The sequence below is a fragment of the Trematosphaeria pertusa genome (genome assembly GCF_010094035.1).
Source record: "Trematosphaeria pertusa strain CBS 122368 unplaced genomic scaffold BU26scaffold_26, whole genome shotgun sequence".
Classification (NCBI taxonomy): Eukaryota; Fungi; Ascomycota; class Dothideomycetes; order Pleosporales; family Trematosphaeriaceae; genus Trematosphaeria; species Trematosphaeria pertusa.
In genome coordinates, this window is record NW_022987237.1 from 143,732 (window position 1) to 170,461 (window position 26,730).

General features: G+C 53.1%; 11 protein-coding genes across 11 annotated transcripts; 5 read left to right on the plus strand and 6 right to left on the minus strand.

Annotated features, from left to right (window-relative positions):
* Window positions 1–5,024: 5,024 nt before the first annotated feature.
* BU26DRAFT_572194 (uncharacterized protein) lies at window positions 5,025–5,915 on the minus strand (the record flags this gene model as incomplete). Its single annotated transcript, XM_033834220.1, has 1 exon — window positions 5,025–5,915. One exon carries the CDS (start codon window positions 5,913–5,915, stop codon window positions 5,025–5,027), a length of 891 nt encoding a protein of 296 aa, XP_033675960.1.
* Window positions 5,916–7,284: 1,369 nt separating this feature from the next.
* BU26DRAFT_572195 (uncharacterized protein) lies at window positions 7,285–8,298 on the minus strand (the record flags this gene model as incomplete). The annotated part of the gene is made up of 1 exon (XM_033834221.1): window positions 7,285–8,298. The coding sequence occupies one exon, from the start codon at window positions 8,296–8,298 to the stop codon at window positions 7,285–7,287; it is 1,014 nt and encodes a 337-aa protein (XP_033675961.1).
* A 177-nt stretch (window positions 8,299–8,475) lies between these two features.
* BU26DRAFT_184859 (PTR2-domain-containing protein) lies at window positions 8,476–10,911 on the minus strand. The gene is made up of 3 exons (XM_033820441.1): window positions 10,327–10,911; window positions 10,114–10,275; window positions 8,476–10,034 (listed from the first exon to the last, which is right to left on the minus strand). The coding sequence occupies exons 1-3, from the start codon at window positions 10,592–10,594 to the stop codon at window positions 8,635–8,637; spliced, it is 1,830 nt and encodes a 609-aa protein (XP_033675962.1). The 5' UTR covers window positions 10,595–10,911; the 3' UTR covers window positions 8,476–8,634.
* Window positions 10,912–11,622: 711 nt separating this feature from the next.
* Window positions 11,623–13,093, minus strand: BU26DRAFT_556425 (uncharacterized protein; the record flags this gene model as incomplete). The annotated part of the gene is made up of 2 exons (XM_033832381.1): window positions 13,025–13,093; window positions 11,623–12,977 (listed from the first exon to the last, which is right to left on the minus strand). Exons 1-2 carry the CDS (start codon window positions 13,083–13,085, stop codon window positions 11,623–11,625), a joined length of 1,416 nt encoding a protein of 471 aa, XP_033675963.1. The 5' UTR covers window positions 13,086–13,093.
* Window positions 13,094–13,201: 108 nt separating this feature from the next.
* On the minus strand, window positions 13,202–13,883 carry BU26DRAFT_556426 (uncharacterized protein). The gene is made up of 2 exons (XM_033832382.1): window positions 13,352–13,883; window positions 13,202–13,289 (listed from the first exon to the last, which is right to left on the minus strand). Exon 1 carries the CDS (start codon window positions 13,862–13,864, stop codon window positions 13,652–13,654), a length of 213 nt encoding a protein of 70 aa, XP_033675964.1. The 5' UTR covers window positions 13,865–13,883; the 3' UTR covers window positions 13,202–13,289; window positions 13,352–13,651.
* A 925-nt stretch (window positions 13,884–14,808) lies between these two features.
* BU26DRAFT_184868 (uncharacterized protein) lies at window positions 14,809–15,431 on the plus strand. Its single transcript, XM_033820442.1, has one exon. The coding sequence runs from the start codon at window positions 14,902–14,904 to the stop codon at window positions 15,226–15,228; it is 327 nt and encodes a 108-aa protein (XP_033675965.1). The 5' UTR covers window positions 14,809–14,901; the 3' UTR covers window positions 15,229–15,431.
* An 800-nt stretch (window positions 15,432–16,231) lies between these two features.
* On the plus strand, window positions 16,232–17,260 carry BU26DRAFT_185090 (uncharacterized protein). Its single transcript, XM_033820444.1, has 2 exons — window positions 16,232–16,248; window positions 16,374–17,260. The coding sequence occupies exon 2, from the start codon at window positions 16,412–16,414 to the stop codon at window positions 16,883–16,885; it is 474 nt and encodes a 157-aa protein (XP_033675966.1). The 5' UTR covers window positions 16,232–16,248; window positions 16,374–16,411; the 3' UTR covers window positions 16,886–17,260.
* Window positions 17,261–18,378: 1,118 nt separating this feature from the next.
* Window positions 18,379–19,777, plus strand: BU26DRAFT_535526 (uncharacterized protein; the record flags this gene model as incomplete). The annotated part of the gene is made up of 5 exons (XM_033831290.1): window positions 18,379–18,495; window positions 18,616–18,748; window positions 18,802–18,998; window positions 19,061–19,272; window positions 19,336–19,777. The coding sequence occupies 5 exons, from the start codon at window positions 18,379–18,381 to the stop codon at window positions 19,775–19,777; spliced, it is 1,101 nt and encodes a 366-aa protein (XP_033675967.1).
* A 10-nt stretch (window positions 19,778–19,787) lies between these two features.
* Window positions 19,788–22,863, plus strand: BU26DRAFT_185220 (uncharacterized protein). Its single transcript, XM_033820446.1, has 6 exons — window positions 19,788–20,383; window positions 20,566–21,165; window positions 21,219–21,428; window positions 21,477–21,748; window positions 21,807–22,028; window positions 22,186–22,863. Exons 1-6 carry the CDS (start codon window positions 20,271–20,273, stop codon window positions 22,527–22,529), a joined length of 1,761 nt encoding a protein of 586 aa, XP_033675968.1. The 5' UTR covers window positions 19,788–20,270; the 3' UTR covers window positions 22,530–22,863.
* A 116-nt stretch (window positions 22,864–22,979) lies between these two features.
* Window positions 22,980–25,146, plus strand: BU26DRAFT_572202 (efflux pump protein; the record flags this gene model as incomplete). The annotated part of the gene is made up of 8 exons (XM_033834222.1): window positions 22,980–23,192; window positions 23,255–23,304; window positions 23,397–23,623; window positions 23,694–23,717; window positions 23,778–23,849; window positions 23,918–24,427; window positions 24,504–24,664; window positions 24,748–25,146. The coding sequence occupies 8 exons, from the start codon at window positions 22,980–22,982 to the stop codon at window positions 25,144–25,146; spliced, it is 1,656 nt and encodes a 551-aa protein (XP_033675969.1).
* A 284-nt stretch (window positions 25,147–25,430) lies between these two features.
* Window positions 25,431–26,371, minus strand: BU26DRAFT_572203 (uncharacterized protein; the record flags this gene model as incomplete). Its single annotated transcript, XM_033834223.1, has 3 exons — window positions 25,431–25,948; window positions 25,999–26,209; window positions 26,264–26,371. 3 exons carry the CDS (start codon window positions 26,369–26,371, stop codon window positions 25,431–25,433), a joined length of 837 nt encoding a protein of 278 aa, XP_033675970.1.
* Between the last annotated feature and the right edge of the window lie 359 nt (window positions 26,372–26,730).

Here is a 26,730-nt window from a genome sequence, read left to right on the forward strand (position 1 = left end):
CTGGCCTCTAAATAGTGTATACTAACAAATTATGGTGTGGCGTGTGGGAAGGAGAGAGAGTAGGGTTCGGGTTAGATGACGGGTCTCGCTGTTGCTGTTGCTGAACTCTGGGATGTTGGACGCTATGTTTCGGTGTTGGGAATGCGGAAAGGGAGGGGGAGAGGGAGTATAGCAGAGAGTGCAGGGGCTGATATGGTATGATATGCGAAGGAAAGTCGCTTCTTGGGTATATAAACCTCTAACGCCTGTGACTTTTCTTTTCTTTGCATGCGTCCCTCTGGTGGGTACTTTACTAAAATTGCTCAAAAAACAATTAATGTCTGCCGGCGTCTAAAACCGTAGCATCCGCAAGACTATGGTGCGGCGCGTGGGACGGGGGCGGGGAGGGTGGATGGGAGTCCTGGGATTAAAAGAGAGAGTGTGTGTGTGTGTGCAATATGTAGAGAGTCGATACGATACGATATACGAAGTCCGTTCCCCTGCGCCGTTCCGTTCCGTGTCTTGGGCCGGTTAGGTGGGTATATAAACCCGCTTTTTCTGAGAAAGACGCTTCTTTACACGCCTCTGCAGTCTGCCTTGAATGCGTTAAAATCGCGAGGTTGGAATTCCATGTCGCATGCGCCGGTGTGAGGGGGAGAGATGATGGATGAGATGGATGAAATGAATGATGTACGGACGGCATGGTCCTGCGCGGTCGCCTCGCCGCTGGAGGTCCTGGGGGGAGAACAGAACTGAAAACGCGCTCGTGGAGCGTGGCGGACTGCTGTTGTGTTGGGAAGGGAAGGGGAATGGGGAGCGGTCTGGTTGGCGGCAGAAGCGTACAGGACGGCGAATCTTGCTTAGAATAGTTTAGAGAACCGGGTCAGGCGCAGTGGCTGGGGCAATGGCGGGGGTATATAAACCCATCCCGTTCTCTTTCGCCCTTGCTCATTGATTACCCTTCTCCTTCTCTCCTCATGCGCCCGTCTTGCGGGGTGCAGGTGCACAAAAAAGATAGACAAAGCAATCGATGTCTCTTTCTCTAAAAACGAAGGATCCCAGGAGCCATGGCGCGGAGTGAGGTTCGATAAGGCGAATGCGAACTGCAGTCATGTGCCGGCGCTTCTTCCTCCGGTCCAAAGACATATTCCAAGCCAGCCAGCATGTCGTCTAGAGCTTCGGAATTTCAAAGGCGCACCAAAGTTGATATGGGGAGGGAGATGTCCCTTCTGTATTCGTTCGACTCTTACGCTACGCGTTTCTTCTGGAACCTAGTTTACTTTCTTCCTTCCTCCGCTTAGAGGGGGCGGCGTGGGTATATAAACCCTTCATCTTCGACTCTTCTGCTTCTTTCCTCTTTACTGCATTCTCCCGCCTGCCTCGGTACTAAAATATCAACCGCAATAGTAATGCTCCGCGTCCCTCTAAAACTCCTCAAAGAGGATTTCCATGGTCCGGTGCATGGAACCGGAATCCTCAACTGCGAAGGCGCATGGCGTGGTATGGTGTCTAAAATTCGCCCAAGAACACGCGATGACTCGGGGTTTGCGTGTGGAGACTGGAAGGGGGCTGGAAAGGGGATGTTGATCAGTCATGGGGAATGGGAGGTGGGAAGATCTTCGCCGCCGCCACTCATTCCGACGTTCGTCCCGCGCTCTCCTGAACGTCATATCGCCTGCTGAGAAGGCGTGTATAAATCTCTTCCTACTTTCGCGCCTCGTCTTCTTCTACACTACGCTCAGGCTCGTTTTCTCGAAAACTTGGCTATGATCCGCTACATGCGCCTCGCCCTCTAAAGCGCAAGGCACGCGCCCCTGATGTGTTCTGTTCTCTGCGGGCTTTAAAAAAAACACGCACTGCAGCGATAGGACGGGGTTCGAAAAATAAAGAAGACAACCACGTATTATGCGCCAGTGTGTGTGCTCGTGGGGAGTAAAAATTGATTGTGGAAACTTCCCATGCGTGTGTGGATTTTAGAGGATGATGATCGGAGGCTATGTGGGCGCCCGTGGAGTAAGAGTTGAGTTGGCTTGGCTTGCTGGGATCTGGGACATGTGGTTGGGGAGTATATAAAGCTGCTACTGCACTTTGTGGACGTTTTACTTCTTCTCCCTCGCACACGCTGGGAGTTCGAGGGTCAGCAAAATCCCCAAGCATTCGAATGCATGCTCTGCTTGCCTAAAGGCGGCTCATCTCCGCATCATGGCCTTGGCCGGACTCGAAACAGACGCCTCCTATCACGCTACGAAGCCCGAGATTCAACGACAAGCGCACGATGTACGGCACCCTGCTGCAGACCAAAACTCCGAGACCAGCACCTCATGCGGAAAGCCGTCGCCCAAATAAAAAAAGTCCGATCTAGGGAATCCCCGGCTTACAGCCTTAGCAAGAAAGTCCCGCCGGCTTTTCTACTCTTAGAGAGCTGAGCCATCTCTGCATGTGGCTCGCTCGATTCAATTTGAGTTTCTCACACTCTATGCGAGCCTTCACCTATCTAGACCTAGGCCGTCATAACGACGGGTACATAAGTCTTTGCTTACCTTGAGTCTCCTCTCTCTGCACAGCTTCCCAGGATCACTGGATTAAAATGAATGAGGATGAGAATATATGTTTCTCCCTCTCCCAAAATGAGATAAACGCATTCGACATGTGCAATCTTGGCCGGAAGGACTAAAACTGGGATTCCGAAGAAATATGAGTGCTTGAATCTCAATCGCGAAGCCTCAATGTGGTGGAAGGCGGGGACATTGATGAAGCTCTTATGGCTGCATGAGTGTGGATTTTCTTTCTTCCCTCCGCACAGCTTCCCAGGATAACTGGACTAAACCTCGTAAGGATGGGAGAAATGTTTCTCCCTCACAAATTCCGCTAGACGCGTCCCACATGTGCTTCCTTAGCTAGAGGGAGGGACTAAAACCCTAAGCCTCTACACCACATGAGTGTCGGAACCTCGACCGCGACGGCTATCATGTGTTAGAGGACAGGAGTGCCGAAAGAAACCTGTCATCGCCCTATGCGTGCGGGAATTTTCGAAGGCCATCGCTGAAGCTATGAGCCCCGGGGATCGCACAGAACCTTCCACTGGTATTTCGCCTACATAATGCTGCTCGCTCACGACCTGGACCCCGTTCTCCCACGCGCCGCGGATATATAAGCCAACTAGACACCACCTATCCTTTTCTCTCCCTTCTTCACGCAGCTTGGCCATCTTCCACTAAAATCTATCCAGACCCATGTCCATATCTCCGGCTGTCCAAAATGCGGGCACGGAGAATGTCATGTGCTGCTCGTGCTGCGGACCTAAAAGACGGCCTTGTGGCACCTCATGTAATACGAAATTGGGAGGTCCTAGTCCCCATGTGTTCGGCCTGGCGGAGAACCAAGGTAAAGGCTAGAAGAGGAATGGGTTGGAGCTTTGGGAGCTGAAGGAGGGGATATTGCCTGCTGTGCTGTGGAGGAACCAACTTACGCGAAACATGACCTAACATCATCAGCATGTTGCATCTGCTTGGCCAATGGTACCCGCTCTCCCAAAACCTATGGCGAAGCTATCAATGGCTTTCGGAAGTCTCCCAGTCACGTTCGGGCAGAAGAATGTCTCTCCGTCTCTTCTTCAAATCGTCCCTTCTCTTCCAACATCTTCAACCGGACTACGAGTTCTGGATCTGGCGTATATAAACTCCTCCAAACCAGACTGCCGGTCTCTCCGCAATGCATTCAGTGCTCGAGTCCTCTAAAATCGAGTCGAATGCGAGATATGTTCTTCTCGCTCTAAAATCTGCTACGGAACAGTGGTATGCGTCCGCTTGCGGAAGAGAAACTTACCGTTCGAAAGAGGCCCATGAGAACGAGAGTCTTGGGTCTCGGTGTCCATCAAGTGGGGCACAAGAGGTCCAAAAAGGGAAGAAGCACCTTCTGATGTGCTGAGCTTTCGTGCGGGTGAAACCAAGTAGATAGAAAGAATACTGCGCAAGGGAATGGTGGCGGGACCCTGAAACTTCCGGATACACATCGCAATATCCAAGGACCGAACCGACAAATCATTAAAAAAAATGGAGAAAAGGCCAGCCAGTCCGGCTCCGAGTCTTCAAAATCGAGTGTCGCATTCAACGTTACCCGATCATCAGCTCATCACGCTGAATCATGCGATTATAAATCGCCGGGCTCGTTTTCCTCTTCGCGGCACACGTTCTCTTCACACCTCTGTTACTAAAAGAAAATCCATGTTTGTGGGGCGCCAAAAAAAAACAAGCCCTGAGAACGCCATGTGGTTGTGCGGCCCGTGGGAACTAAAAGAATGTCAACAACCGTTACATGATGTTGGAAGAAAGTTGCCGTCAATGGGCGATAGCCGCGAGAAATTCTGGACTGGAGAAGACATTTTAAACAAAGGATACATGCGGTAGATGTTAAAAGATGTGTGGAAATGCTATCATGAAATAGAGGCTTTGTGGAAGGGCGTCGCGCGTCGTTGTGCGAGCACTCACGGTGAGGGGTTTAATAATGCTCTTCACTTTGGCTGATGCCTTGTTCAGATTCCTCTTATTCCAGTCTACTGAAAGGCGGCGGAGTCTAGTTCATAGCCTTCGCGGGTTTGGGAATTGTACAAAACATGCTGGAAATATTGAAGTCGTATTAAATCTGACTGAGCAAAGGAGGATTTCGCATTCCGCATGTGTTTAACCATGCCATGGCCTTCTGCGAGCTCAAACGGCTGAAGAATGGGCTTATGGTTGTTGACCGGCGGAGAGATCAAGCGGTGACGATAGATCCGGGGTTGAGCGAAAGAGCCAACCATGGAAGCCGTAGCCAATAAATATCGCCAATCCCCGCCGTTTCCGTCCGGAGCTATGAAATGATCCATCGAGAAAAGTGAGATAGTCGAACAAAGTTAAGTCCAGCCTCCACTGTTCCAGGCTCGAAAGTAGTGTCAGCCGTGATATTATGAAGACTCATGTCATCGAAGTAAAGAAGCCGCCCTGCAAAAGGATACCATTCTGTAGTCTATCATCTCCGCGCCGTACTACTGCGCTGTTTCTCCTGGCCTAGATGCCATCCTTAACCCAAGACTTTGCGTACTCCACCCAAGCCTTGTCCGTGCCGATTTTGTAATTCCGTATAGTAGTATAGTGCGTAGCAGCCCGCTTAAATTCAGTACCGATACTAGACACATTTGGAAAGAACCTGAAGTTTGGAACACTGGATTTTTGAAAATCCAGCCGGCGGATGTGCATCGGGTCACTCCATGCGCCGAGCTGATCGACCAGTAAGTAATACAAGTATTGGTTGGGAATATTGAGACTCTTTCCCCGAAGGCAGTCGCTCAGGAAAGCGCCTATATCCATGAACCTTTCGATGGCAAGTGGTGTGATGTATACAGCTGCCTGATTGGAGTCGTAGTATCCGCCGAGCCGCCATATCTCCCATATGTACTTGACAGTAACACGCGGGTTCTGTTTGCAGAACCACATGACCGGCAAGAGTGCCCTGAAAGGTTCGGGAAGGATGTCATTGGGGTCCGATGAAGAAAGGATGACAGTTGTCAGCATCGCAGCCACGGAAGGTGAACTCGCTTCTAGGAAAACGCTGAAGCTGTTTGCAGGCTCCCGGAATCGGAATGTGACCGTGTTGAACTTGAGTTCCAGTCCAGCAGTCTCAGCGTATAGCTTTCCGCACACGTATTTCAACCTGTTGAGCTCGATGCCATTTGCGCTTGTAAATGTCCGCTTCCGTTCCCCATAGATGGACAAGTGCGTCACATATTGCAGCCCGCAGGGTGAGGTATCGGTGAGAGCATATTCGTAGATGCGGTTCAGTAGTTCGCCTGGCAGCTGTAACAAACGTGACTTCTGGTTCTTGGCGACGGCTTGCGCAGTTGATCCACGCGCATTATTAACGACCCAGCTCGGCTCATTGTTGCTGTACCGGAAGGACATCGTTTGAGAATTATGTGTCGGCGCGTCCGTTGTGACTTGCGGTTGTGGGGGTTGTGGATTCGCCATGGGGCGTAGAAACGTATAGTTGGTAGAGGGGTTCTCGAGCAATGAAGTAGAACGGTCGCGCAGCGAAGGCGAAAAATATATGAGAGGTCCTAGGGCCCGTTACACAAGAATACACCACGCGATATGGACCCACAAAGCAATAAGATGCTGCTCGATCGAATATTGTGCAAGATGTGGTGGACTTGGAGCGGTGAGGGCAATACCTCCTACGGTTACGTATGCTAATTGGTGTCGCAGCAGGAAAGAGACTCCGTTTTATACCTGTGGGCCTCGCGCGCAGCGTTTATAGCTGTCCGCCCTTACCGCCCTTTTGCTAGTGTTGTTTGCGCCCTTTTCGATATCTATTGTCGTTGTTGAGGAGCTTTCTGGGGCCCCTTTTTCGTTAGCAGCTTCGTGCTATAGTTTGCGGTAGGCTACGCCCTTATCCGCGCCCGAACTGTTCTTTTCTGTCGATTTATGCTACCTGCCCGTGGTTCTGTGACACCCCGTTCCCTTCTCTTAATTTTAGCGTCTTTTGAGTCCTTTTGTGCGTAGGCGTAGTCAGCATAACCTCTATAGGTTGGTGACTTAAAACGAGAGAAATCAATCAATCAATCAAGCAATGGGATGGCGGGAAGTTACTTCACAACGTGGTGAAAGCGAGGGGAACAGCGACTAAATGAGACATGAATGGAACTGCAATGTCCACACACTTCCTAGCACACCCGCATTCTGGTATAAGTCTGCTGAATGAGTGCATAATCTGTCGACAATGCACTGTTCACAGCTAGAAGAGACACAATGGTAGAGATTGTCGAATCTTCTCCTTCTCTTAATATCATAGCTTCTAGGAAGGAGCGGTGACTAAACTAGCCATCATGTCTGGGCCTCGCAGATGGGTTCTCGGCTTCGGAGGAGCGTCCTGGAGCTTCAGATGAGAAAGGGGTACAAGAAGCGCCTTGGGTTTGCGCGTTTAAAAGTGTCTACAAGTTGCGAAGAAGAGAGTACAAAAGAACCGAAAACTGGATCAATGCCAAGATCGTATATAGGACCATGATCGCGCGAGGTGAGACGCACTGAGAAACCTCGACCCTGGAGCGCACTAGCTCTGTCTCACCCCGAAACCACCGTTAATGATAACATGAGCATTAGTCAAATCCACCGGGATCTATGGGATTCACATCGTCGTCGTACAGCTCAGCTATGACACGTAGTCGGATGCAACCCGAGATGTGGTCATGAGAGCAGGCGTTAGGACCATTCTGTTATTACCCCGTTTCTCTCGTCTCAGTTCCTCTGGTCTAGGATTCCACTCCTCAAGCCTCTAGATGCCCTCCTCACCCCACTTCTTCGCATATTCCACCCAAAGCCTCATGATATCCTCCTCAAGGTCAAAGATTATTGCGTCGCGACGGACCCCATTCGCAAATCCTGGATCGAGATATAGATCTCCCGGCCAGAATTTGAAGTTTGGAGCCTGCAAGCCCTCTAGTTTCTTCTCATCTGTTGCTGCTCTCCAATCCCGCGCCGCCTCCCATGTCTCTCTGTCTGAAGGCGGCAGAAGAAAGTCCAGATCTTGGCCGCGAAAGGCCTTCGTGAGATGGACACCCGCCTCAATAAATTCCATCGCGAATATGAATGGTCTTCCAGAATTAGGGGGTTCGCAGCAGGGGCTATATTCCCAGGCCCCGTACGTGTACTTGACCGTGGCCTGAGGATTGCGTCGGCAAAAGTCCGCAATTGGAAGTAGCGTGTCGATGTTTTCCTGCAAAACAGAGATGCAGTGCGAATAATCCCCAAGCCTCAGAACGACTGTCCTTATCCACGCAGCTTTGGATGGGGAGCAAATTGCGAGAAAGTCCTTGAACATTCGAGCAGGACATTCGCTATCGGAGAACCTCAGCGAATTGAATTTGATCTCCAGTCCGGCTGTTTCCGCATACAGCTTCCGGCAGACGTATTTGATCTTAGTGATTTCTTTGTCTCGCATACCCTCGAACCGAGGCTTCAACCAAGGCTTCGATATGCATGTCCCACCGACGAATTGTTCAGAGTACTGGAGACCGAGGGGTGACGGATCAGTGAGGACGTACTCATATATGCGATTACGCAGTTCGCCAGGAAGTTGAAGGAGGCGGGAAGATGAGTTCTTGGAATTAAGTGGGGCGCCGGGATCCCGCCATGTCGCGGCGTCGTCGGGAGCTTGTGGGGGTATGACTTGAAAGCTCCAGACCGTACAGCGCTTAGTGTACTTGCTCACCGTGTAAGCGGTCTGTGATTGTATTTGAGACTTCTTAGGTCGAGAGCTCAAGCGCGGCTTCGCAGTTACTCGAGGCATATGCGAGGGAGTCGAGTCTGACGTGGTGTAGTGAAGTTCGCGATTGTGAGAGAGGTTACGAGTAGATGAAGTAAGTTGAAAGGCCGATTAGGCAGATAGACATATTAAAAGAAAAGAACCACGACGAGCACGCACCTACAGCCAAGCATGGGTCGGAAGCGTACGCGAATAGAGGATCAAACAATTCACAAAATGCGTGGCACCATCGCGAAAGACAGGACTAACGTCTTCGAGAGGTTTGCCTAGGTAGTGACAGTCTCCGCCAACTGAACACAAACGAGAGTTAAATGATCACTTCCCATAACTTTCCCGAATAGTGCAGCACCAAGCGCTTCGTCAAACCTCACTGCTCTCAACCGGCCCCCTCTTCGCTGCGTCCTTTCCGAACGTATATTCTCCCTCCGGAAGCGCGTTCAGCTTATCGTCTTGCTCATCCAGCGACCTGAAATTCCACCAGAAGCCCATACCTCCAACAAAAGTGATGATAGCAATCGTCGTATACAGCCACACCAGCAACGGATCGTCGGCTAGAGGTACGAAGGCTTGTGCAACAGCCGACGAGAACGCGTGGGTAAACCAAAACACTCCCGTAACGAGAGATCTCATATTCTTCGGCGCCTTCGTGTACGCGTACTCAAGGCCGGTGATGGAGGCGAAGATCTCGGAGAAAGCGATGAGAACATAGGCGGGTGTCTGCACCCAAACCGAGAGCTCGGGCGGCGTTTCGCAGGAGCTGGCTGACGTCCCGCAGGGCGACTTTTCGTAGATGAAGTGCTGGATGGCGGCCGCGACGATCATAGAAAGACACGCGCAGACGAAACCGGCGTTGACCTTCTTCAGCGGAGTAAAGTGGAAGCCCATGCGAGCAATTGCAGGATAGATGAACTTGTCGAAGACCGGAATAAAGATGATCAGGGTGAAGGGGTTGAGGTTGTGGACCACGTCATTCGGAACGCCATTTAGCTTCATGGTCGCTGCTTGACTGACCAGGTTGCTCGTCATTTGTCCATATGGAAGCCAGAAGATTGGATACCAGAGGAAGACGTAGCAAGCCTTGAAGCCACGACGGACTTCGTCAACCCATGCATCGTCGAAGGTCATCCAGGACGGTTTGGTGGACATATTGCTGGGCTTGACCACGTCCCACTTATCCGCGGCCTTGAGATTGTTCCACGTTTTCACTGGGTTGAGAGACCATCGCCCCTTCATTGCCAGGCCATAGAGTCTTGAAGCCTTGACCAAGACGTCTCCGCTTGGCGGCCTTCGCACATAGTGTTTACGGCAGACGAGCATGAGGATAGGGCAGAGGACGAATAAAATTGTCGGCAGAGTGAATGAGAGCCAGAACCCAACATACTTCTCCGCATACACCATACTAATCTGGCCGATCAGTGCCCCGACATTGATCAACTGGTAGTAGCGGAGATAGACGCGTGAGATGGTTAGGCCCGGATCGACAATAACGCGCTCACCGCTTGGTTCGGTCCGGATGAGTGGCCTTGGGTGTTCGGCTTCATACTGTTCGGCGATCAAAGGCGAAATGTTGCATTTGAAGAAGCCAACACCAGTGCCGAACAGAATCAGGCCAAGGATAAACGAAGCGAGAGCGCCATGCGGGTTTTGGATGACTGCTGGAATGGCGGCAATGATGATGAGGATATGGCCGACAGTTGCGATCACGATTGCGACATTGATCGTCTTGAAGCGACCCCAGTATTCGTCGGCGAGCCATCCACCTGGTACAGCCAGTCAGCACGCTTGATACGAACCAGAGCTAGAGTCGCTTCGCGGAGAGATATGGACATGTGTACTCACCAACCATAGGCATTACATAGGACCAAAACTGGTTGAATTGAACCAGGCCCGTGGAAGCGCGTTGACCCATGCCCAAGGCTCCGGCTTGACCATCCGTGCCTGCCGCTCCCGCCTCGGGGAACGGGCCTTCCGTAGGTAGATCTTGCTGGATGAAGTTCACAACTGCGCTGCTTCAGCTCAGACGATGAGAGAGAGAAGAGTGAAGACACTTACAAACAGCAGTGGTGCCGTAATAGGCGAAGCGTTCACACATCTCCACAATACCGATGATGTAGATCATCCAGTTGATTTTGCCATAAACGCGGCGTAGCGTGGCCATCTCCTCCGCTGTGGGGTATTGCTCGCCATTAGGGCCAATCAGATCATCAGACTTGTGGTCAATATCGGAATCTGTCTTCGACAGGATCTTTTCTTCATTTAGTTCTTTAGCGGCCCCGCCTTGAGCGGCCTCGACGAAGTCCATGTTCGCGCCGGAAGACATGATGGGCGGCGCGTGAATGAGGATGGAGAAACGCTGCAGCTATTCTTCTCCATGGTAACGGTATCCGGTCCAACTTAAATTCCCAGGCGGCAAGTGAGTGCAATATGAGCTGCCTCTTCTGGTAAAGGGGTGTGTTACCGCAGTCTTGGAAATAATTCTCGGCGTCGCTTAGAGGAAGCTGTATATCGACGCCTAGAGATAACGTCTGGTAGTAGCTGGCAGGGTCTTAATGCCGTGACACCTTGGCCTCAGATTGTGTGCGGAGAGGGAGTTGGTGCCGAGAGTTGGGTGCTGCTCCGCTCCTCCAGTCTTGTCAGTGCCAAGGTATGCCCCGGCGGCCAAGTCGGTTCATGGCCGGGCTATCCAATAACACGGGTCTTTGGGTAGCAGTCCAAGACGGCGCTTGATAACTGCAGAAACGTTGAGCTGGATAGAGAATCGGTCAGGTGTACGGCTACACTCGGAACACGCGTTTGCAAGGTGCATTCCCGAAGGTCTTTCTTAGAGGATAGGCTTGCCACCTTCCTCCTTCAGCCCAACGCCCAGCTCTCTGCCGCAAATCGCAAGGAATAGAAGTAGTCATGACAGACCTCAGAGGCTCAGTTACTGCGTCCGGGCGATGATAAGGGGGGTATTAATCAGATGCAGGTGCCATGGTTTCGGCGCTACTACGTCGGCGGCAACGGGCTAGCCGACAGCGGATCTTGTTTGCGAAACCAAGAGTAAAGAAGCACGTTGAATTCGAACCGGAGGCGAAGGCTTGAAGCGGTTGAGAAAGGTACGTCGTAGAAAGAAGCGTTGCAATCGCCATGGCTAGTGCAGCGCCACGACCCCACTCAGCCACGTGCGCTGACTAACTTGTCCGTAAGTTCGCTAGCGCGACACAAGCCGCCTTCCTTCATCATGCCGATTTATCATCATTCTATCATATTGTCGAGCCTTCTTAACAGCTGGAGCTTCAAAGTAAGCCTACTCCACGAGGTACGAATGGCTGCTCTATTCAATGCAAATCCATTCACATCCCCCAACTACAATGCCAACCTCTGACGCTTCACATCAGCGGCATCATCAACCTCAAATCGTTGCCGCTTATTACCGCCTTGGGCAAAAGCAGCATTGGCGTCCGCCACTACCTCCTCCTCCTCCCTCTCCAAAAGCATTTCTTGTGGCCACCTCTCAGGCTGAAGATACCTCATCCTATTTCCATCCCCTCCCGGCCCCGGCATAAACCTCCTCGGATTAGCCTGCCTATACGCGCGCAGTTCATCCTCAGTCTGCTTAAACTTCGCCCTTTCTTGCAGTAGTCTCATCCTCCTTTGATCATTCGACCCCTTCTGCCAGTCCTTCTCCTTATCATACGCCAGCGGATGATTCACCAGGAGCATGATCTTCCAATCCTCGTACAACACATCCTTGCAAACTAGCTTGCTCCGCATCAGCGCGTGAATGATATTCTGCAGTCGCTCTTCACACGTCGCGGTCTTATCTGCTTCTAGGCCCTTCCTCGGGCTCAGTGCTTTGTTGAAATGCGCGGGACCGCGAAAGCCGTGCTTGCAGCGGTCGAGGAGGGCGGAGAAGACTTCGCGGGATGTGGCTTCTAGGAGGAGAGGGTCATAGGCTTCGGGCAGAAACATTTTCAGTGAGTGTGAGCCTTCTCTGTCTTTTACGTCTTTTATGTTTGCCATAGCTAGAACTAGCTGGCCGATCCGGAATTCGGCGTTTTGCTCCACGTCTTGGATTGTAGAGTCTGCATGAGGGTGTATTTGAGGCAGCTCGTGGACTTGCCGTCTATATTCGCGGGCTTTTAGCCATTGATTTCCGGTCAACAGCGTGGAATCCGAGCATCGCGGGCTTTCAGGAGTCCACACATTGATCTGGGGTTCTCGAGCCTCCTCTTGTTGATGCTTCGGAGTCGTCCGGTTCACTAGCACGAACTGGTCGCGAGAGTCAATAAATGGCCGATTTTCATGAGTACGGTCTAGCCATCCTTGATCTTCATTTCGCATCTTTGAATGACCTATCGCCATGTATTGAGATGGCGAGCGCGGAGTCTGTATCCTCGGAGACTCCAGCTTCGACAATATCGGTCTTAGCGTGCTATCCGGCGACAGCGGCATTCCATGTATCATTCCACCGAGTTGGGACTGCTGTGGCAGATATTGATGATATTGTGCAGTGTGTGGAGAGGGGCTGGAAGTGGACACGCCCACATCAGTTCTAACTGGAGCATATCCATGATGTTCAATATCATGTATTCCCTCGTTAAGGGACATGAACTGTAGATTCGGCGAGCGCTGTGGATTCGGACGAGGGAAAATGGTGTCGCAATTTTCAATGGGTGGAACTGCTATAATTCGCACATCTTGGGGCGGTGATTGGGGTACTGGGAGAGAAGTTAGTTTGTAAAAAGAGTTTCTCGATGGAACATACTGTGCTCGAGCATACCCTGCTCGTTTGCGTGTGCAGTGTCGGCTTCGTGTGCGTCTTCCATGCTTGGCCGATTCTTGAGCGGGTTATGAATAAGGCTCTTTCATGCGGAGTTTGAAAGTGAGGTTTCTGAAGTAAATGAAAATAATGAAGTATCTTTAAGGAGAGGATGAAGGTTACATTTGTGCATGGAGAAGGGGCTCTTGCTCTTATACCTCGTGCGCGGTTGACGTGAATATGAGAAATGTCACTTCAAGCGCATTCTAACCTTCAACAGTAGGAGATCAGAAGGACCATTCGGTCGTGAATTCAAACTTGAAATACGCTTACCATCGACAACTTCGTGATGCTGCGCAAAGCTTTGAAGAGAATGAGAAAGAGAGACATAACTTTCGTAGCTCGTTTGCAGAATTGAAGGCGATGGTTGTGAAGTACTTGTAGACTCTTCGCCCTCAACATTCACCTACTGCTCAGGTAATGTGACTTTACCCCAGGCTCGGATTGAAGCTTATTTTGCGAAACTTGAAAGAGTGTTTCAGCCTCGTGTATGGTGAATTTGCGCCTCGCAGGCGGCATTATTCGCCCCTACACGGAGAGCTCAGCGGTAGGGGAGTCGTAGCCGGAGGTTACCTAACCGGTGCTTCCGAACTTCGCACCGTCATACCTACGGCGGCGTCGGAAGGACAGGCAATCCTTGAGTGCTTTCCAGTGACGCTTGAAGCGCTCGCACTTAGACTGATAAGAAGCCTTCTTGGTCTTCTTCAGACGGGCTTCGGCAGCCGGAACGGCGTTTCGTAATCCGCCAATTGTGGACGAATACTTGTCGTCGTCAACAGATGACATGCGAGAAGTTCGATGTTCTCTGTATCAATAGTAGGTGGGAAGAGAGAAGCATTATCCATATACATGGACTCATTCCCATCGTGCGTCTTCTCAGTGGGACATTCGAGCCCAGGCAGATCGTGCTGCGTGGGCTGCTGCTGATCCTGCTGCACCGAAGCCAACCGGTCAGCATTGTTCGGTCCCGGAGAGGTTTGCCGGGAGTTCACGCGGGATCGCGGCTTGCGTAGCGCATTCCGCCTAGATGGCCTAGAATCATGCAATGGGGTACAGAGTGAGTTCGCTAAGGGGACGCTGATCTGACGAGACTCGGCCATCGCGGAAAGGATGGGACAAGTCATTCAGGAGTTGAGGTTGGCCGAAGATGCCTTGAACAGGCACCTCGAATACCATCTTCGTCCCCACGCCATACTCGCTTGCAGCGCCACGTGGAGTGGTAGGTGCGAACATCTCCGGACGCGACATGTTTCAATACCATCCGTTGTGTGAGCGTACTCGAGAGAGTTGCCGAAGTTGGCGCTCCCCCGCTCAAGGGAAGTAGGATGGAGGCTTTGACGTCCAGAGGTGCCGCTACCAACGAAAGCCGACGTTTTTGAACAATGCGCGTCAAATTCTCCAGGTACAACAGCGCTATAATGACTGGATATCACCCCTACGGCGTTGTACGTGCAGCATCATCTGTCACTGTTAGCTAACGTCGTCGAGACCTGAGGGGTAGATTATTCTTCCTGGTCCAGCCCTGTCGAGGATTCTCATCACAACACCCAAACACCACCCAAGCAACACCCACAACAACAACCTCCTTACATCCCCAAAGCATACCTCAGGCAGACCGACAAAGCGCACACCGTCCATCCAAGCACAATGTCTGCCTCTTTCCGATCTTCAACTTCCTTTTGGTCTGCCGCCTCGCGTCGGTCTGGCATGTTCGAAGACCGCCGTCCTTCCACCGATCCCCCGGTTACCATCACTCTCAAGAACGCTCCCCACTCAACTGCCCTCTATCTCGCAAGGCCCGCGCCAACTCCGAATTTCTTGGGATGCTACCCGACAGTGCCATAATCTCTGGCGTACCAGCTAGTGCCATGAAGGCCATGATCGCCCATCTGGAAGGTGATGACATGTTCGATATGGTGTTCTACGTGGACCACTACACGAACACGCGAATCGTGCGGTTGTGGATTCTTGCGGGCCAGATGAAACTCTACAAGGTCCAGAACCAGCTGCTTGAAGCCTGCGTGCAAGAGTATATCAAGCTCAAGAATGAGATACACATTACTCCGGAGGTGCTGCCGTTTGAAGTAATCCATGAGGCATTCGGAGAGGAATACCTCGATAGCAAGATCACGCTCTTCATGATCCATTAGCTCGCTGCTCTGGCCGGCCCATCATTCTTCGACGATTGCCTTGAATTGCCGCGCGCGCTTCGCCGGCAGATTATCGAGGTGGTACAAACGGAGGCCATGACTGACCGGGAGCCTATCGGTGCGATCTGGGATCGCTGCAAGGTTAATCTTCATGACGGTGACCCTGTAAAGGCTCAGAAGATCAAGTACTATACCCCCCGCGAGTGGTAGGGACGAGTCGTAGGATGATGATTCGCGGAAGTTCTTGTTTTCATTCCACTCCTACGAGGTCATCGTAGCTCCCGAGAGAGAGGATTCGGTGCCGCTCGCCGAGTTGTCAAAGTGATGCACTTGCACGTGACCGGAGAGCACTTCAACACAGCCCAACGATGGATGTGCCCTTTGCCAGAGAATCGGAGTTAGGTATCTAAGGGGTGATAGAAGGACTCGATGCCGTGATGTCCGCTGATAGAGATCCGAGATTGGTGTGTGGTGTCCACGGGTCGCAAATTTGCCTGACACGATTCGGTACAGTTAAAGGTCGCAGGTCCCTTTGTATCGCGCCATCATCAGCGCAGCTCGTCTCGCCCCTAAGATGAAGCATTGATATAACCGCCTCCGGGTTGCGATCCGGTGAGGTCACGTGAAGATTTCCCGCCCGGGGTTCACTTGTGCTGAGGCTGAAACCATGAAGGAGCGGAACGTCCCCTCCCGTGTTCGAGTCGTGAACCATCACCACCACCTGTGCGTTGACGACAACGACGCGACGATGGGTATTATGGATGAGAATCGCGATAACGTCGGCCTGAATGTGCTGTGAAGATCAACTCGGTGAAGATGCTGTTGATGGAAAAGCGAAGGGAAAGTACGAGGTTGGCGTTCGGCCCAAAGTAGCGCGAGCGCTTAGCCGCCCATTCAAGACGCATGAGACGTTCCACGTCCGACTCCCAAGCATCGTGCACTGCACGTCTCAGCACCGTCACAACCTCAGCCATTCGCCAGGTACAAGCCTTATAATTCCTGGCGAGTGGCCTGATTTCTGTAGGCGCCCGCTCTTCGCTTTCTCAACCTCTATTTCCTTAGGCGTCACTCTCTTCCTTGCCTCGCTCATTCTCTTCGTCTTGGTGCTGGTTCACTCTCTCTACTTAATCCTTACACTCGTGCAACCCATTCGCATATCCTAGTACACGGTTCGATAGTCAAGATGCAGTTCTTCGCGAAGCTTGTCGTCCTCCTCTCGGCCTGCCACCTCGCCGTCGCGGCCACCGAGAAGCCGGCCGCCCAACTCGAGGTCCGCCAGACAACAACCACCACCACCGGCGCCGACCCATGCCTCGACTACGGCATGACGGCGAACATGTCCGTCGTTGGCGCAAATAGCTCCTACCGCTCCGTTTTCCTCGCAAAGTCGAACGTTGGCACCATCTACAACGCCCGAATGTTCTCCGCCGCTATCGCGAAGCTGCCCGCTCTTACCGCGAACACAGCCCTCAACAACCAATGCGGCAACCTCACCCAGGTTGCGCTCACCGAGGCCGAGAAGAACCTTACACAGGGTATTGTCGCACAGTTTACAACGGCGGGATTGCCGGTTGGGATTAAGGCTGGTCCGGAGGTGGTTGTGATTGTCGCCGCGATATGCGCCATCTTTTCGTGGGTCTGGGTCTTCAGCGGATAGATGCTTGGATACTGTCGGAGAGGGTCTGACGGCCAGCGGTTGGACCCGTTGAGGCTTTGTCAAGAATTCAGAAAGCCTGCTCATGGGACACTGAGGGAGTAGGGCCAGCATCAAGGTCGATTTTGAACTTTTGTTTGGACGGCACCGGCGCGTGTATTTTGCGATCATATATCCTCGGAGGCATGTCCCTAGCATGGAGAGCTTCCCATTCATCATCAATTCACCACTGTATTTGATGCCCGACTGCAAACGCACCAAGGGTCCGAGATCATGTGTGATAGTGGTCCTCTCTCTTCCTCCTAGAGCTCCCGAGGTCCATGAATTTGACCATTACACACGAGGCCAAGGACGAACCTACGCCGAAGCCCGGTCATAAGTGTCGACCTCTGGCAACGGCCTCATAAGATGCCATGAACTTGCCGTCACTCTCAAGCTTCACTGAGGCAGCTGCTCTCCATTCATGTTCTGAATAATCGATCTGATCGCGGGCCGGGGTCATGGATCCGAGGAAGCTGGAGTGAGCTTCATTCGAGATGGTTGTATGCGGTTGGAGGAAGAATGAGCACTCGTCTACCGGCCTCTCACATGGGGTAGGATCGCACAATGATTTCATAAGCTTTCGAAGTCGATGTTGGTTCCTCGGTCCGTCCCTCGGGGGTAAGCTTACTGGGTCGGGCCGATATGGCTTATGTAATTGTGCGCCCCAAGCCTAGATCTCAGCCCCAGCATCGAAAACCCCTTTTCTCCGCACATCTGCTTTATGTTCAGCATGCTAACCTGCACTAGCTTGTCTAAATATCATTTTACTTGTAGCCCAGCAGCCGCGGGGTCAGTCCAGGTTCATCAGGGTCCAGCAAAGCTGTACCACAGAAAGCTCAACAACATGGGACCATATGGCCGTTCGGCAAAACCTATTCCTCCTTCACCGTGTTTCGACGTCCTTCGAACCAGAATATTGACCATTTGGCCCTTCGCAAAGCTCTTGGGCTTTGCCATATGGCATTATGAGGAACACCCCTCTCCATGAGGCTGGCGGCACAAAATAGACTAGCGAAAGTCTCGATAAGCAATCGGCCCGGATCCTCATCCCGAAAATATGTATCAACACTTGAAAGCCGTACGCCCACACGGGATTATCTTCAAAAGCGCATTGGTGTGGGTTGGCGAGTTATCTCCATCCGGCAAAGCGCGCTGTTAGAGCGGGCTATCGTTCGCCGATGTGCTACTAGCGTTTCTTGTGCCTGGGGAGAAGATGCGGAACCTTGCACATGCATGGCCCACGAGTAATAAGTGTTGAAGGTCAGCTTGTGGTTTCAGAGTTTTTGAAAAGAAGGGGCAAGCCGTGTGCCCAGCCTGAGGATGCGCCCTTTCCACGGTCCCGGACAAAGGCGCCTTGACGAACTGAAGGAGGGTGAAGCGACTCAGTCAATCAACTTCAGGACGAATACGATACTCAGGGCTTGGGAGGTAGCTGCGGTGCGGTCGCGGGCGAGATGGCTTCCTTTGGGGATATCCTCGCGGAGATGATGCAGAATCCACCTGATCCGAATGGCCCTGTTCCAGCGTCGAATAAACCAGCGACTATGTACGGAGCGGCGATACCATTTCACGTAAGTACCTCTTCGACGAAATTCATTGCACAGCGGGCAGATCTTCAAGAGATCCTTATACACAGTCCTAAAAACCTTCAGGGTGCAATCACTCCGCAGCGGACGCTAACTTGTAATCAGGTATTGAGCTGGGCAGCCGTTGTCTTTCGACTTCATACACGCTTCAGAGTGGTGCGCGAACCCAGATGGGACGATTACATTGTCTTCGTGGCTGCGGTTTTCAACCTCGCCGCCATGGCGAGCTTCCCTGGCGGTGCGCCAACTCAACATCGGGTTGTACTGCTCGCATACTGACCTAGTGTCCAGCTATCCAGTACGGACTCGGGAGGCATCTCCTCTACATCGACCCTAAGGATATCACTAGCACGATGAAGTTTCTATACGTTCAGAATGCTTCCTATTTCACCTGCACGGCGCTGATCAAAGTCTCTCTACTTTGCCAGTATCTGCGGCTCTTTGGAGCGGGACTGCTTCGCAAGACCTGCATCGTCATGCTTGTCCTTGTAAGCCTCTGGGGTGCTGCGTTTTTCTTTATGGGTTGGATACCACGCTTCCCGTGTCCGAGTTCTGGGATCGATTGCAGACCCCTCCACCGAAGTGCTACGGGACCGGTTTTGGCTCGAAGAGCGGTGCTATGGCGGCCTTCACTTCCTTCGCTGCTACAAATATGTTCTTCGACACCGCAATATTCTTCATCCCAATGGCTGTCTATCTCAAGCCAGGCCTTCAGAGGAAGCAACTCCTAGCGCTCATAGGCCTGTTTACGGTAGGTTTGATGTAAGTATCGCTCGTAACCCCGCGGCAGCATCGAGACAGAGAGATGGCTGACAGAACGTGCAGCGTCGTGCTCATGTCCATCCTCCGCCTCTGGACCGCACTGAGACAGAACAAGGACACCTTCTCCAGCGTGGACTTCACATGGTGGAATCCTCCGACGTTGATAATATCCTGCCTTGAAGTCGACTTCGCCATCATGTGCGCCTCCATGCCAATTTTCTGGCCCGTCATTGTCGCGTCGCTCGCCCAGATCTTCGTCACACGAGAAGTCCGAGTCACCAGCCATCAGCAGTTACCCGAGGACGGCGGCTTAGATTTCGAGATGGGCAGACCCAATTCTTCTTTAAAGAGTAGTAGTAGCCAGGAAGGATTAACGCGGGTGCAGGAATTATCGAAGACGGACTATAGCGATCAGCTTATCGTGGATTATGTCACGGGAAAAGTACCGGAGAGTGGGACGGTCGCCGTCGGCAGAACGAAATCAAAGAGGGAGTGGATGCGTTAGGATGATAGGAGATCGCAATATGAAGTTATTATGAAATGGGACGAGTTGGTACTATGAGATCTGACTGCTAACATCCTCCACAGGGCTAAAAAAGTCGAATCGACTTTCTCAGTAGCGTGGCAGCTCATATAGCTCCGAAGCCCTTCAGGGCGATGAATCTCGATTCGCTCTCCCCGGGCGACCTGACCTTAGAGCTTTAAGAGATGGCCCCTGTCGCCCTAGGGTTTCGGCGTTGAGACTGAGTCCGATCCCATCACGTGACCGATCGCGGCGGGGTTCAAAAAACAGACGAATTCCGCCTCCGCCGCCCCAACCCAACACCGACAGCGTCAGTGTCCCATCTCAATTCCATCGCTCCGTCGACGAATCATATTACCGCGCGCTTCAGCAGCAATTGGAGCACTTTTGCTTGCCATTTCCGGAGGCTACTTCGCATGTCGCCGGATTTGAGCTCGTCCATCTCGCGGACCCGAACTGCCTCAGCAACGTGACCATGGATCCCGCTGTGGAACCCGGGACTAAGGTTTCGGCTGCTTATGGTCACGCCTGTGCAAACTGCGTCAAGGCGAAGTCTCGGTGCATACCCCGCGGAGGGAGTTGCGAAAGGTAAGTCGTCGCCAACAGCATTATTTGACAGTCGACGCTGGAACGGCTCGATTGAAGTTAGTGAGTTGAAGGCCTCCTGGCTAGCGAATGCGTATACACCTCTTCATCGATCCACCAGAGCAGCTCCGTCAAATATAGAAGAGACCCGCAGTCGGTAATCTAATTTTAGCTATGGCTAACAGTTCTTCCGCAAGGTGCCACCGGCTGTCCAAAGACTGCCAACCTGCCACCTTTGTACGCAAGCGAGTCGCAAAGAGGTCGGCAGCGTCAAGTCGGAAATCCCAGTTGGAGGAGAAGTTAGAGAATCTGGTCACGTTGTTGCAGGCCCAGAATGCACCACAGGCAGCGGGTACGCAGGCTGCGCAGCCCCAGTACCAGACATCGCAGCAGCCCACTTCGGACCTGGGAAGCAGGAGCCAGAAGACCTTCAGCACGACGAGCGAAGCCCGCGCTCCGCCCACGCCGGTGACCTCCGGATCCGCTTCTCACGGTTCGCCGCTCCCAGACGAAGCCAAATCCCAGGCGGAGCAAGACCTACTTATCTTCCGCACTCGTTACCTCGGATTCTTCCCTTGTGTGCATATCCCACCAGGAACCACCGCCGAGCAGCTCCAACGAGAGCGTCCGCTTCTCTATAAGGCCATCCGCGTCGCGTCCACGGGTTCCCGCGCTTGCCAAAAGAAACTCGGTCTAGAAGTGCGAGAGGAGATAGCCCTCCGGGCGGTAGCTAATGGTGAGCGGAACCTGGAGCTTCTTCTCGCCTTGCTTGTTTGCATGTCCTGGTGAGGCGCCTCTAGGCAGGATTAATGTCTCGACAACTGCTTACGAATGCAAGGTTCTTTTACTTCACTCGCGCGAAGCCTACGCTAGGCATGTTTGCGAGCGTTGCGAGGTCTCTCGTTGCAGACCTAAAGCTGGATAGGCCGTCGCCTGGAGTCCAGTTGTGCCCTGGGGATCCGCCGTTACCTTATCTGCGGGAGGTTAGCGAGACGCGAACTGACGAAGAGCGGCGAGCTCTCGTAGCCTGCTTCGCTTTATCCGCTATGTAAGGCTTGCCATTCATGGTATCGTCTACTGACGTTGACTTTCACAGGGTGTCCGTGGCACTCAGATACGAACCTATGAGGTGGTCGCCTCAAATCGCAGAGTCATGCCAACGGCTTTCCTTGACGCACGGCGTGCCTGGGGATAGCATCCTTGTCGCCATGGCGTGCATCTCGAAGGTTGCAGTCGAAGGGGCACGAATAATCCAACGGCTGCATGAGGATCCCGATTACGCTGTGCATGCAATCCTCCATATTAACGCTTTGCGCACGCTATTCGACGACGTCAAAGCCACATTGACAGCAGAACAGCTAGATAATAGTCAGTACAACCCACTCTTCGGGGTAATCACTATGCTATGCTCACATTTGGCCTATAGAGACCGTTCTCGCCTATCTTTACAGCACGGAAGCCCTCATCCACGAACCCGCTGTATTCCAGCCGCCTTCGCCCTCGCCCGCTCAAGGCCTGGACTTCAAGCGGATCGAGTATTTGACCGCCTGTCTCTACGCCACGAAGGCCACGTTGGATAACTTCATCTCGCTTCCCCTTGTTCACTTCACCTTGCCCAGCTCGCTCTCCTTCTCCCACAGCTCTCAAGGTACGTATATCGTCGTATATACCCCTTGCATAAGCTTCCCTCCTTCGCGACTGCATAAAGGACCTCCTAAATGCCTTCAGCTAGTGTTGACTTGCGACACGTTATACATTAACTACCTTGATCCACTCGCCCTGCTAACGCATGCCGCTCTTCACAGCCCTCTACAAACTCTCCCTCCTCGACTGCCCCGGCTGGGACCGGCACCTCGTCCGCTCCACCGCAGACGTGATCTCCTACATCGAGCAAACCTGGCACAAAAGCGTGCAGGCCGCCGCAGAAACAGACAAAGAGTCCGGAGAAGAGAGCGTCTTCGGGAGGGAGAGCGAGCCCATCAGAGCGACGGCGGTCGCGTGGAAGGAGGCGTTGGACCGCGCAACAGCTGCAGCGCCCCTGGCTAGAGAGTCTGCGGCGGTGGCAGGAGGATATGAAGGAGTGGAGGCTGCGTGGATGGATTTTGGCACTGATGTGCTGTTCTCGGATGTTTTTGGCCAGTGGAGTTGAGGCGGACGAGTGTTTAGGGGCCGGGCAGAGGGGCGCGACATTCGTCCATGTCGGGCGGGATGCCGACACGACGGTAGGACCGGACCCGGGGAGTTCGGGATAGGAATTCGCGCCAACGCCGATACTCCCCCTTTCCTCAGAAAATATCCGTGTACACTACTGGACATCATGGCCAAAAACGTAAGTGGGTTTCTCAAATGCTCGTCCCGCTTTCTGATGGTAATACGGATCGGGATTCGTGACCGCGAAATCCGTTCGCTTGTTTACTTCGCGTTGACTCTGCGACGGATACATCCTTCCTGCAAGGCAGCAGTGTTTGCTTTCTTGTTATATACTTCGTCCTTTCTTTCTATTTTCTATTCTCTACTTTTTATTGTTGGTAGACGGATTGGTTTTGTTCCTCATTACCAGACGACACAGATCACCACGCACCTGCACCATTCGTTCACGATGTCCCCCAATGCCACACCCTCGATCACCACCGCACCAGAGGAAAAACTGAACCCTACCTTTCCTCGAGATCCACTACCACCACCGCCGTCCGACGACGTCCCCTCGCCAGAAAAAACAGAATACATCCCCGGCGCCGCACTAGCACTCGTCCTCGCAAGCCTGACCCTAACCGTCTTCCTCCTCATGCTCGACCAATCCATCCTCAGCACCGTACGTCAAAAACCCCCCTCCCCATGACCACTAACAAACCATCTCACTAACAAAAAAACCAGGCCATCCCGCAAATAACATCGCACTTCCACTCGCTCTCCGACGTAGGCTGGTACACGGGAGCCTACCAGCTCGCAAAGCACGTTTCCCCCTTTCCTTCCCCTTCCCCCTCCCTCCCATCCATCATCGCTAACCCACGCGCAGTGCATCCTTCCAACCCCTCACCGGAAAGTTCTACACGCACTTCCGCGCCAAGCCCGTCTTCCTGGTGCACCTGTTCGTCTTCGAGCTGGGCAGCCTGGTATGCGGCGTGGCGCGCAGCTCGCAGATGCTGATTGCGGGGCGGGCGATCGCGGGGCTGGGGGCGGCGGGGCTGGTTAATGGCGCGTTGACGATATTGAGTGGGGCGGCGCCGTTGGAGAAGAGGCCTTGTGAGTAGTGTTGTTGCGATGCGGTGTGATGGGGAAGAGAAAGAAAGGGAGGCTAACTGGATGCGTGTAGTGTATACGGGGCTTTTGTTGGGAAGTGAGTATAGTCTGAGCTTGCCATGGGCGAGGAGTACAGTGTGCTGATTAGAGATGGCAGTCGGACAATTAGGCATCCTCTCCGGTCCGCTCGTCGGAGGCGCGTTGACGGAGTACACGACATGGCGATGGTGTATGTCCCCTCCCATCTCTTCCCCTTATATACCTTGCAAGCAACAAACTAACCTTCTCCTCTGCCAGGTTTCTACCTCAACCTCCCCATCGGCGCCATCTCCGCCCTCGTCCTCTTCCTAATCGGCATCCCAGACCTAACCCCCAAACTGCCCTTCACGCTGCCCCTCCTGCGCTCCATCATCCCCCTGCTCGACCTCCCCGGCTTCGTCCTCTTCGCCCCCGCCTCGATAATGTTCCTGCTCGCCGTGCAATTCGGCGGCGACGGCAGCCACGCGTGGTCGTCGCCCACGATCATCGGCCTGTTCGTCGGCGCGGGGATAATTTTCCTACTCTTCAGCGCGTGGGAGTGGCGAGCGGGAGACAAAGCGATGATCCCGGGGAGTATATTGCGGAACCGCATTGTGTTGATGAGCACAGGGCAAGTGGCGTGCTTGACGGTTTGTCTCGTGGTGGCGAGCACATGGCTGCCGATGTACTTTCAAGCTGTCAGGGGCGAGGGCCCGACGATGAGCGGGGTGGATTTGCTGCCGAGTATTTTGGCGCAGTTGCTGCTGTCGGTGGTGTCGGGGGCTGCTAGTGAGTTGTTGACCCTGACTCTCCTGTCAAGGAGTGTGAGATCAATGTGTGTGTGTGGGTGCTGATGTGTGCGCAGTGTCGAAGCTGGGATATTACCTCCCGTGGGCAGTTTTCAGCGGCGCCGTAACTACGATCGGTAACGGGCTTATCTCGACGTTTTCGCCGACGACGAAGACGGCGTCGTGGATTGGGTATTTGATCGTTGTGGGCGCGGGCCGTGGAGCTGGCATGCAGGTTGTGAGTCTCCCTGTCCTGCTCTCACGTTCCCCCTTTCTCCTAGCGGCCTGCCGCCTCGAATATGCTAACTGGCAACTACATAGGCCTTCATCGCAACCCAACACGCGCTCCCACGCGCCCTAATCCCCACCTGCCTCGCCTTCCTGATCTTCGCCCAAAACTTCCTCTCCGCCATCTCCATGCTCATTGCCAACACGATCTTCACGCAAACGCTCTTCTCGCAGCTCGCCAAGCACGCGCCCTCGGTCTCAGGGCCCGCCGCTCTGGCAGCCGGTGGGAGCGCCAGTGCCGTTCGCGGTCTCGTGCAACCCGGGCATGAGGACGAGCTCGGTGGCGTGTTGCTGGCGTACAGCGAGAGTCTGAGGAATGTGTGGTTGATGATTGTGGGGGTTGCGGGGGTGGGGTTTGTATTTAGTTGGGGGATTGGGTGGAGAGATGTGAGGAAGAAGGATGATGGCGAGGGAGCCAAGGTGGATGTATGAGGTATCATTGGATTGCCCTGTCCCGAAGAACTGTAACGCCTCTTACATGCGTTCAAACTACCTTGGAACTAGAAGGAAAATGAGGCGTGGAGAGCAGGTAGGCCAGATATAGTAAAGCTCGAAAACGAAACCTTGGAAGGCAGTCGCGGGGGCCAGTGGATATGGAATTCGGATCGACGTCGCATCCTCTCAAACCTTTCGCCGCCATCTCACCTCGTTTAGTTACGGAAAAATAGATAGCCCTAGGTGCCCGAGGGGTATTGTTTTTTATTCGTTGTCGCTTCCTACGGTTGCAATTTCCTTTTGGCTCCCAAAGCGGAGCTGTTGGGTTGTTGAAGCAGGGTGACAGATCCGCTGCTGCTGCTGTCGCGGCGTGCTGTGGCGACACCACAGTGCGCCGGACGGAACCAGTCGACACTTTCATCGTCTTGTTTGTTAACCTTTCGTTCCGCCTCTCGTTCCCCATTTTCTAGCCACTCCCTGCGGACTCTAACGAAACGCTTAGGTGTTTCCGGGCCCGTCGCCTCGATACCATCTTGTTCATATCGCTCTCCTAGCCGGCTCCCTTTCATGTAAAACACGAATTGGGTATCTTCCAAGGCCGACAACAGTGCCTCAATATCCCGACCACAGTGCTGAACGGCGTCACCGACACCACCGTTTCCGTGGTAGCTGAAGGGATCACTCGGTTCATCAAGGGCTTCTACAGATACTTCGTCGCACGCTAGGATTTCTATTAGGCGCTCCTCCGTGGGGTGTCTGTCGCCCGTCATCTCTCTCCGGCCTGCCGATAGCAATTGCTCTTCATATCAAGTTAGGACGCCATATCCTCGGTCTCAATGAAAAGCTTACTCAGAGTGACAGCAATATCACCAAGTGTGCCAAGGATGAAAGCTCTCATCGGCGCAATTTCCGGGTCATCGGACAGATCAATAAGCTTGATTTGAGTCGAAAGCGTGCCACCCATGGACTCCAGTCGGATCAAAGCTCGTTGGAGACAGCTATGTGCTTGCCAAACGCTGCTGGCTTTGCGCAGCGCGGCCACACAAGCATCATATATATCCTTCCAATAGTCAGAGACCCGATGGAAGCATTCGCTTGCGTTGCTACCACTTACCATCTCTATTCCTTCTCTTTTTCCGCCATACTCTCTTGCGGGTAGCGTCGAAGGATTCGATTTCAGTGGAGGTTCCGAGGCCGTCCCTCGCTCTTCCGCTTGCTCCATTGGGAGAGACCGGAAAAGCCTTTGGCTTGCCACAATGTGCGGTAAGTGATCGCAATCTAATCGTGCAAGCTTGCGAAATTTAATAGTCGCAGATGAGCTAGCACATCGAGAACATCTTAAAGATAGGCTCTTTGCGGTGGCGTGAACGCGAAAACAGGGGTGCCACTCCATGCCACTCAACAAAAGCAAAAAGTCGACACACCTCAGCCAATTAAACATCAGCATAACCCGAAGGCTTAGCGCCATGGCAATATCTCATCGCCTGTTCAAGTCATAGTTGCTGCTCAGCTGTTCAGCCTCGTCACTAGCTTAGCTGTTTCCCTTCCCTTTGCTCACACGAGACCTGCATCGACAGGGGC